Source organism: Myotis davidii, unplaced genomic scaffold, assembly GCF_000327345.1.
Source record: "Myotis davidii unplaced genomic scaffold, ASM32734v1 scaffold1493, whole genome shotgun sequence".
In the NCBI taxonomy this organism is placed as follows: Eukaryota; Metazoa; Chordata; class Mammalia; order Chiroptera; family Vespertilionidae; genus Myotis; species Myotis davidii.
The window spans coordinates 360,176-371,274 of record NW_006284834.1 but is presented as its reverse complement, the minus strand read 5'-3'; the positions used below and the strand labels follow the sequence as shown (position 1 = coordinate 371,274).

Here is an 11,099-nt window from a genome sequence, read left to right as displayed (position 1 = left end):
AGACTGGACAAAAATCGTGCACCTATGGATGAGGACAGTGGGTGGGGAGTGAGGGTGGAGGGTGGGGTGGGAACTGGGTGGAGGGGAGTTATGGGGGAAAAAAGAGGAACAAATGTAATAATCTGAACAATAAAGATTTAATTTAAAAAAATAAATAAAATAAAATGAAGTTGAATAGCTTTTCATATGTTTAAAGAGGTAATGTTTTGGTTTTTCTGTGAGCTGTCTATTCATATCCTTTACCATCTTTCTTTTGGGTTGCTGGCTCTTTTCTTATTGATTTATAACATTTTCTCGTATATTAAGAAAATTAACCTTCATCTATGAGATGAATTACAATTATTTTACTTCCCTTTGGCTTTATGTTGCCTTTTTCCCCAAGAAGAAAATGTTATGTACCTGATTTATCAATCTTTTCATTTGTGGATTTTATATGATATTAAAAAAGGCCCTTCCTACTCTAATATTATTTTTTTAATGACAGATTAGATGTTATCATTAGGGAAATCTGGGTAGAGGCCACATGGAAATTCTCTGTGCCATTTTTGTAACTTATTTGTGAGTCTAAAATTATTTCCATAGTGTATTGATAGACTTATGTATTATAAAAACAAATATAGTAAAATGTTAATTGTAGAATCTTGGCGGTGTGTATAAGGGTGTCCACTGTATAACACTTTTGATTTTTCTGATGTTTGAAATTTTAATGCTAACATATTGAAAAAGTTCCAAATATTTCTTCTAGTAATTTCATTGTTTCATTTAAACTTTTGTTTGAGTTGGAACCTATTTTGGCACAGGGTTAAAATGTTCATTTCAATTGCTGAAGTTATACAAATAAAACTTGATTTGCTGGGTTGGAGAAAATGATCATTTTAAACCAATATGCCCCATTGCTTCTCGGCCTTTGAGCTAAGATCAAGTGTAAATCAATATGTCTTATTTCATTTATAAAACTTTAATGCATCTGAAACTTATTATTTTACATGCTATAGGTAAGAATCATACTACATTTTAAAAGTTGATTTTCAGTTATTCATTTAAACCAAATTCTTCCCTTTTGGTTCTTAATAGAGATATGATGATTATCTTTTACATTCCATACTTGAAGGCCACCATTAAGTTATATCTTATCTTTCCATTTTCCAGTTCCCTTTTCCTTTTATGTCTTATTTTCCCAGTTTTAATTATGTTTGGAACTCTTTTTCGAATCCTTGTTAAATTTTCCTGGAAATTTTATTAATTACACAAATATTCTTACTTACAATAAGTTCCAAAACACCATCCCCTTCATCGGTATTTTCTATCACAGTGGCTCCAAATCCAAGCTCTCGTATGAATTCAGCTATCATCGGGGGTTGTGTAACAGCAGGATTATATCTTACTTCTGCTTTGCCAGCCATCAGAGCCACAAGTACAGAATATATTCCTAGAAGCATTGATAATAAAAACAATTCAGATAATGCACCTTTAAAAAAGAGTAATATTCCAAGGTTGTGGGTTTGATCCCTAGTCAGGGCACATACAAGAATCAACCAATGAATGCATAAAAAAGTGGAACAACAAATTGATCTCTCTCTCTCCCTCTCTCTCTCTCTCTCTCTCGCTCTCTCTCTTTCTCTCTATAATTTTTTTTGAAAATTTTTAAAAAGAGTAATGTTTGTTTTTCATTTAACTGTGAAAGGATTAATGGGAATCTGGAGAATTTTGTTACTTAAACCCAAACCAAATAAAACTATTTGAAAAGAGGGCCTTATTTTCTTAAAATTTTTATTATGGAAATTTTAAATTATATATATACAAAAGAGAGAAGAACATAACAAATTTGATGTATGGATCACCCAGTTTCAACAATTATCTATAATACCAGGCTGATCTTTTCTTCTATGTTCCTATCCAAGTAATCTCTGCCCTCTACCCTGATTATTTTCAAACAAATCTCAGACATCATATCATCTCATGTGTCAATATTTAAATATGCATTTCTTAAAGATAGAGACTGTTCACTTTAAAAATAAACATACCATATCATAGCTAAAATAATTCTTCAATATCATCAAATATCTAGGCAATATTCACATGTCCACAAGTGTCATATAACCGTTTATTAGTTAATTTAACACAAGTGTGGTTTTTTTGTTTGAATTAGGATCCAAATAAGGCCCATGAATTGCAATGAGTTGAGATCTAATCATATAAATATAAAGCATTTTTAGAAACTAATGAGATAGTCCTAGAGAAAGGAACTCATGATTTTAGGAGATCACTGCAGTTGTAGCAAAGAGTCCAAGACTGTACCAACATACACATAATATCAAATAATAGTCATTTATTTAAATTGGCCAAGTTTTACTGTCTGGCACACACTAATCTAAAGTGCTCTTATTTCTAGAATGAAAAAGTGCCATACTCTTGTTAACAGAACAAAGGAGTTCCTTTTATGGCAGTCACTGTTCTTTGGTGAAAGCCTTTTGTTGACAAACATCCCACTTCTCTAGGCCAGCTATTGCTGTCATTGCCAGGAAGAAAATTAATTTCACATAGTAGAAAATGGCAGCTCTTTCTAGGAATCTGTGGCACTCAGTGGTTATCTGATAAGGAATGGGGACCACTAGTCAGTAGGTCAGCTCTGGAGTTTGATAAAAATGAAAAAAAACCCACAAATATTAATTTAATAATTTTTATTAAGAAAACAAAGCATCTAATAAAACCTAAGTTTTCTATATATAAAGTGCTTCTCTGGGCTTTGTGGGTACCAACTAATTTTTCCTATGTGGTTCATAGGAAAGTGTCACTAATAAAAGAATAGAGGAAATAAGAAAAAATCTTTTTTGCTCAGTTGAATGTAATCTATAGCCAAACAGAAATAGAAGGGACATTCTGGTTTATTAAGTTTCAAAAAATAGGTTTAATACTTATATAAATTATGGATACTTTTAAAAATTCTTACTTCAAACTATAATTAGAAGCTCTATTCATTTTTAGAAATATAATGAGCCTAAACTATGGAAAGACCAGTGTTACTTAGTTTAAAAAGAAAAAAGTCAATGTAGTCACCCCAGCTAGGCCAATGGTATTCCTAATTGGGTTAAAATGTGTTAAAGTGGATAATAGAGAATAACTGGTAGAATCAGCTTAATAAATTTTAAAAAAAGATTTGTAATTGGCACAGGCATCGCTTGTCTCATGAAAATGGCTATTTCTGACTTGCCCAAAATAGTTGATTATAAAATTAAATAGGAGTCCCAGAAACTTCCTTTTGCTTTCATTTGCTTGCAACCTCTTTCCTTTTCTTTTTTAATCAATCAAAGTGTAAGCTTCAGCCTTGACTGCATTTTTATTAGATACTAGAGACTCGTGCACTGGTGGGATCCAGCTGGCTGCCCAATGGGATGGGGTCATTGGGGGCAGGCCAGCTGGGGCGAGGGGCCACGGGAGTTCCAGCGGTTCCACGGTTTGGTCAATTTTCATATTACCCTTTTATTACATAGGATAATGGAGCCTGAAATGAAAGATTCAGAAGTGACAGAATGCAGACAAGATAATGTTGAAATGAAGATGGCTCTGTATACATTTTGTTATAATGTTTTGGTCTTATATATAAGATGATTCTACTTGCCCCAGGCCTGCATTATTACTATATATACTTTGAGTTATTTCACCATTAGTGGGAATAAGCTTATACTAATCTTACTTATTCAGCCCTTGTGACTAACAGCATGTATCTTTAAGACATCTGGGGTTAGGAGTGCCTAAGGACTAAGCCCATGACTTCAGTCTCATTAAACATAATCACATATCTCTATGGTTAAAAATCTACTATGTCATACTATGCAGTCCAATAATGTGAATGTAAATTTATAAGCTAAAAATCTGAGTGTGACTAAATAAATAATGTTATAGAATTTCTAAGATTTTATAACCTAAAATTACACAATATTAACTTTTTAACATTTTTACTGCAAGCAAAGTTCAACAAACTGTTGGAAGAGAACATTATAGAGGAGTGGACAAAAGAGGTTTACAGTTGTGAGTATGTGAGAGTTTATTCTTGCATTATTAATTAAGTTATTATAGTATTATTTATATTGTCTTCTTATTGTTATTATTTCATGTCCTTACTTATGATTTATCTCTTAGTAATGATGGCTAGTAATTTAACCTACTTTTTCCCACCCCTGTAATTCTAAACAAACTTCATTTTAGTCTTATGCTTGGTCTAGGTATAGTAACAATTTATGGATTCTAATTGTCAGTTTTACACATAACTTTATCAGGAAATTTGTATGTTTTTTAAAATACATTGCACCCAAGGTCCATAAAGAACAGTAATCTTGCCCTAGCCAGTTTGGCTCAGTGGATAGAGCTTTGGCCTGTGGACTGAAGGGTTCCAAGTTTGATTCTGGTCAAGGACACATGCCCGAGATGCCAGCTCGATCCCCAGTGCAGGAGACAGCCAATCAATGATTCTCTCTCATCATTGTTCCTATCTCTCTCCCCCGCTCCCTTCCTCTCTGAAATAAATAAAAATATATTTTTAAAAAAGAATAGTAATCTTATGTATTTCCTTCTGATATTTTTCCTACAAGTTTCATTGATATTAAAATGTGACCATATCGCTTCTCGGCCTTTTGGCTAAGATCAAGTGTAGTATCTGTTCTTATCAGTTTAAAATGTGACCATAAAGCAAACGAGATAGGAACCATATATAAGGGAACAGACACTAACAACAACTGGCGGTCAGAAGGTCAAGGCTGTCCTGAACATTACTGATAGGCTTTTTTAGGAGGTCTTGACAAGAATTATAAACATGGTAAAAAAAATGCATATGAAGACAAAAAAGTCAGAGTCCTCAAACTAGAACATAAAATAACAAGCTTTAAGAGTATCTCACCTTCTTCTCGTCTTAAATTCCGTTCAATGTTTGCTACACAGGAAGCACAAGTCATACCGGTGACTTGTATGTAACACTTAGATGAAGTCTTTGCCTCCTCCTTGCTGTGAATTGGTGTCATCATTTTAGCATAAAATTCATTAGTTGCAGTCAAATGTGGCGTTTCTGATGAGGGCTGAGCTATTACTACCAATGGCTCATTTGTACCTAGTGGACAGGGAAAGATTCTTTTCATTTGAGGTATTCTACAGCTGCATCCTAGTCATTCATCACAATCCACCCCCAGACACTGTCAATCCATTCCTTTAAAACCAGCATGGACCTATGTTATCTTTACACTTTCTAGGATGTGACTTCTAATTTCAATGTTGTTCATCCCAGTTTTAAGGAAAGTCTAAACTGAGTAAATAAAACTTTGGTTATATCAAGTTATTTCAGCCATTATTTCCACCCCAAACCCTAGGTAGAGAGTAGTTTGTTAATGGATAGCTCTTATTTTTATAGCAGATTTTTATCACCATGCTAACAATTTGCATACTCATATTAAAGCAATTTGTGGTATAGTAAATGGAACCAAAAGCAATTTACAAAACAGCATTGCAGTATAATATTATTTAAATTTTTGAGTGTATGTATAAATGAGAACATGCATCAGGAAGCCTGGGAGGCTACATACCAAACTATGAACAGTGGCTACTTCTGTTAGAACAGGAACAGAATGACAGACAAATAAATTTACTCTATAGACACTTCTGTATTGTTTGAATTTTTAACACTAATATATGGTATTTTTAAAACTAAAATGTCTTTGTGGACAATGGAAGAAGAGACAAGGAATAAGTTAGCAATAATCTTAATTTTTCACAAAGGAGTACTTAGAGAATCTCTTTGTAGAATGCTTATGGTCTGTGGAACAGTGGGAAGTGCCTATCATCCCAGAAGCTCCCCTGAAGCCTCAAAAAAGCTGATATTCTGTTTTAGTTTATTCAGTGCAGTACTGATCACCTCCCAGAAGGAATAAATTATTCTCTCTAGCATATCCATGCACCTGTAAAAAAAATCTAAAGATTTTCTACTCTCCTGCAGAAATAAGGAAGGAAAGAAGTGAAGTGGAAATTTCCACTAACCTATCTAATGTGTTCTCTTTTCTCCTTGCGCAAAAATCTGGTTCCGTTCTATATGGAGAGCTGACAGGGAAGCTCTACATAGCAGGTTTTTAGGATGCTGAAGGGCATCGTTGAAGAAACTTTAACAAAAGCCTGACCATTTCTTTAATGAATATAATGACATAGGTTCCTCAAATCAGTATAATAACGGCTCTAAAATTTTAATGCACATACAGTCACCTGAGGGATCTTGTTAAAATGTAGATTTGATTGAGTACATGTAGGGTAGGGGCCTGAGATTCTGTTTTTCTACCAGTCTGGGTAAAGCAATGGACACTTTGAATAGCAAAAGCCTAGATTCTCCCAATTCTGAAATTACTCAGTCTTGAGTGAATCACTCAGACTACGAGAGCATCATTCAGAACATAGAGGGAAAAATTTACCAAAGAATACCGTAATGTTGAAGAGCTCATAAAGGAGGCTCATTTGCCCAAAGGAAATAGCTTTGGCTTTGAAAAAAACACATTTTAATCTCACCAAGATCTTACTTAATTCTCTCATAATTACTACCAAGACTTAATTTTTTGAACTTGGACAATGAAAAAAAGTTTATACTGAGAATTCATTTATGTCTTGTTCCAGAATAAGTTAGTTACTTCAGGTATGAGAGGTAATCTGCAATTGCCACACTATAAGTACAGTATTAAGTTAAAATGTCATAAAAATAAAATAAGTCATACAAGCAGTTCCTTTTAGTTACACTGGCATGGCCTCTCAACACAATGTATAGGTTAAAAAGCCACAATGAATTAAGTGGGTATAGTTTCTTTAAATTAGCTTTTCTATTGGCTGTAGCACACTACTTATTCCTAAATGAATTTTTTTTTTAAAAAAAGGTTAACTTTCCTGCACTTGAGGCACCGATCAGAAAAGATTCTAAAAATTTCAAGAAAGGGTTTCCAATCCGATCTCAAAACTGGTAGGTTCAGTGTCTAAACTAACATGAAGAGTCCTATATAATAAAGATGTAATATGCAATGAAGATGTAATATGACCAAGTAACGACCAGATCACGGATCAGCAGGAGGGTGGGACAGCGAGCTACAAGATGGCAGCAGAGAGCTACAGGAGGGGGCAGGGCAGCAAGCTATGGAGGTGGGTGGGGGGCGAGGGGAGCTACTGGAGGGCGGCAGTGAGCTACTGGCGAGCTACTGGTGCACAGATTCGTGCACAGGGCTACTAGTAAATACATAATCAGAAAATGGTTTAAAAACAATTATAAATATCATGTCTGCAACATACTCTCAAATGATTCAGAAAAAGTTATATATGTGTGTTTTTATTTATGTGTATGTATAGATGTCTATCTGTTGATAGAGAAAGAAAATGCTAAAACAAATGTAAAATATTAACAACTGGGGAATGTGAGTACAATTGGTAAACAGAAATTCTTTGTACTATTCTTGCAGCTTTTTTGTACATTTGAACTTAAAGATAAAAAAGTTACAAAAAGGAAAGGAATTTAATCAAGTATTTTATTTGCTTTAACTGGTTAGTGAAGACTTAACTTCATATATTATATGTCTGCTTAAGAGAATGATGAGATTGATGGTCATAAAAAGCACCCCCCATTTTTTCTCATTATCTTCTTTAATATTTATAGCTTATCCAGGACTAGTATGAAAGTGAAATGTGCTGATCTCTCTGTTTGGGTTGGGTCATAGTGGTATACAATGGATCAGTACTGACACTGACATTCAGAAAATGGGTAGCAACAATTCTGGTGGCATCTTAAACACTGATTGATCTCTAGCAGAAACACAGAATACAGTCATTTAATGTCAAACTTTTATCCCAATAATATGGGTCACTGTAGCCACTATTCTATCTATTCTTTTATGATGACATTCACTGTGCCAAGGTTTTTTTCACCTATTCACCATGGCCATCAATGTGTTTATGAGCCGTAACATATGCGTGGCACCTAACAGGCTCCTGGCAGTTATTTGCTGAATAATCAAATCCTAGCACCCTTAACAATAGTAGGTTGAAGTAAAAGCCATTATTAAAAGTTACTGAACAGCCCTGGCTGGTGTTGGTCAGTGCTTAGAGTGTCAGCCTGCACATGGAATGGCCGTGGGTTCGATTCCCAGTCAAGGGCATATACCTGGGTTGCACGTTCAATCCCCAGCAGTCGGGGCATGCATGGGAGGCAACCAATCAATGTGTGTCTCTCTCACATCAATATTTCTCTCTCTCTTCTCTCTCTATCCCTTCCCCTACCCCTTCCACTCTCTCTAAAAATCAATGAAAATATCCTCAGATGAGGTTTAAAAAAAAGTTACTGAACATGTTGCATTCATGGTTCTGAGGACTAGGAAAATGACAGACATGGTGCCAGCACTATCAAGTACTAATACTCTTGAATTCCACTTACTGGTCTAATCAAAATGTTTCCTATTGCTCAGTGCATCTTTGAATTCATCTAAGGTAATTTAAAAGTTCAACTTTTGCTGCTCCCATATTTCTTATATAAAACCTCATACACACTAGCTATTTTAAATCATATTATTTAATGTTATATTATTATTATTGCATTAAATGAACAATGTTAATATAGATTAAATTCAGAGATTTTATTCAAATAGGTCAATGCAGCAAATTATTTAGACCAGTGCTTCTCAAACTTTAATGTGTATATTAATTACCTGGGGAGCTTATTAAAATTCAAATGTAGACTTTGTTACAAAAATATAGACCCAAGTGAAAAGAACAAATTCCATTTTGAGGTCCAGTCTGAAACTCTGTGATATGTTATGATATGACAGATACCAGATTTGATCATGAAAAATATTTCAGTTTCATACCATATGTAATATAATTTGGGTTTCTATATATATAAGAGCCATAGGAATATCACAGTATATGTAACTTGTTTGACTGGTATTGATGTACATTAAACTTGTTTATGTAGTGTTCATCATTGACAACATAATTCATCATGTATGCCAAAATATTTTAATTTAACAGAAACTCTGAGGAATAATTCAACATTATGAATTAGTGAAATGTGAATCAATATAATTTCAAATACCGTCATTTTGAACATTTAAAAGTTGTGATGATAGATACAATTAAATTTTGCTGAACTAATTTTAATCATTTTTTAAAATATATTTTATTGATTTTTTACAGAGAGGAAGGGAGAGGGATAGAGAGTTAGAAACATCAATGAGAAACATCGATCAACTGCCTCCTGAACACCCCCTACTGGGGTTGTGCCCGCAATCAAGGTACATGCCCTTGAACGGAATCGAACCTGGGACTCTTCAGTCTGCCGGTTGACGCTCTATCCACTGAGCCAAACCAGTTAGGGCTAATTTTTTTTTTTTTTTTTTGGTTAGGGCTAATTTTAGTCATTTTTTATGGCTACCTGATAGAGTTTCACTTCCAATATTTCCAGTTTAAATTTTTCTTCTTGTTTACTTAATAATTTCCTTTTGAAATTATAGATTCTTATAATTTATTCAGACTTTTAGTACTAGAGGCTCTTTAACATTTTAGTATTCTGTATAAATTTTCTAATAGGGAATTATGTATCTCTTTTTCGAGCACAAAAATCTTGTTCTGAAATTTTCTTTATAAAAGTGAGAATTCTAGGTAGAAATATAAAATCATACAGCTACTTTAAAAAGATTTTGGCAGTGCCTAAAAATGTTAGAGATATTCACCATATGACCCAGAAATTCCACTTCCTAGGTATGTACCCAGGATAAATAAAAACATATATTCATGCAAAAAACTGTATACAAATTGGTCATAGCAGCATTATTTATAATATCCAAGGTGTGGAAACAACCTAACTTTTTATCAGTTGACAAATGGAGAAACAAATGAGGTATATACATACAAAGGAATACTATACAGCAATAAAAATAAATAATGTACTGATACATATTATGAACATGACTGGACATTTGCATAACTTGAAAACATTATGCTAAGTGAAAACATAAACAAAAGGACAAATGTTCTATGATTACACTTACATGGTACCTAGAGTTGTCAAACTCATAACAACAAATATAGAACAGTAGATAACAGGGGCTGGGGTAGGGAAAATGGGAAGTCACTGCTAATGAGTATGAGGTTTCTTTTGCAGGTGATAAAATGTTCTAAAATTAGATAGTGGTAATGGCTGCAAAACCACGTGAATATACTAAAAAACATTGGATTGTGTACTTAAAAATTTTTTTAATCATCACCTGAGGACATTTTTTCCATTGAACCTTAGAGTGAAAGGGAAGGGAAGAGATGGAGAGAGGGAAACATTTATATGAGAGAGTCAAATCGATTGGTTGCCTCCCATATGTGGCCTGACTGGGACCAGGGATCGATCCTGCAACCCAGGTACATGCCTTAGACCGGGAATTGAATCCATGACCCTTCAGTGTGCCAGCCAATGCTCTAACCACTGAACAACACCAGACAGGGCAGATTGCATACTTTAAAAGGGTGAATTTTAAGGTATATGAACTCTATCCTGACTTTAAAAAGTGAGAATTCTCTAATTTCTACCTTTTGCCATGAATATAAGAATATTTAGTATATCTCTGGGTCCTCTTCAACTAAAACTTATCTACCGTAATAATTTAAGCTGGATTTAATATAATTTTTTATGCTTCTCAGTTTTAGTAAGCTTGAAAAAATTATTTCATTTGATATCCTTCATTTTGATCAGAAGAGCAAAGGTTACTGATGACATTGTCTAGGAATTATTTATACAACTTTTCCATTGTTATTTAAAGCAAGACATTTCATTAGGGCATTTCCAGTTTAATTAAAGGCTATGTACAATTCCAGTTCAAAACAACAGTTTTACATTGGCAAGTTCTATTGTATATACATTTTTTGTTTCAGTTCAAGGTAAGAACTGTTAGAAAATAGGAAGACTTTGGGCCAGGTCTGGAGTAGGTTGAATGCCTAAATTTAAAATCATGATTTAAATGTTATGATTTATTTCTACATTTTTTTTCTTTTTAAAACAATATTTGCTTCTCCTATTATATATACATAACTACATACTAGTATATACATAC

At 33.7% G+C, this 11,099-nt stretch overlaps 1 protein-coding gene across 2 annotated transcripts in view; it reads right to left on the bottom strand.

Annotated features, from left to right (window-relative positions):
• ATP7A (ATPase, Cu++ transporting, alpha polypeptide) overlaps positions 1–11,099 on the bottom strand; it is a 160,385-nt gene that overhangs the window by 56,387 nt on the left and 92,899 nt on the right. For both annotated transcript variants that reach the window (XM_006755060.2, XM_015557703.1), the window contains exons 5-6: positions 4,895–5,101; positions 1,266–1,429 (exon numbers count right to left, since the gene is read on the bottom strand). In XM_006755060.2, coding sequence (XP_006755123.1) covers positions 1,266–1,429; positions 4,895–5,101 — 371 coding nt within the window. The remainder of the gene's footprint in view (positions 1–1,265; positions 1,430–4,894; positions 5,102–11,099) is intronic.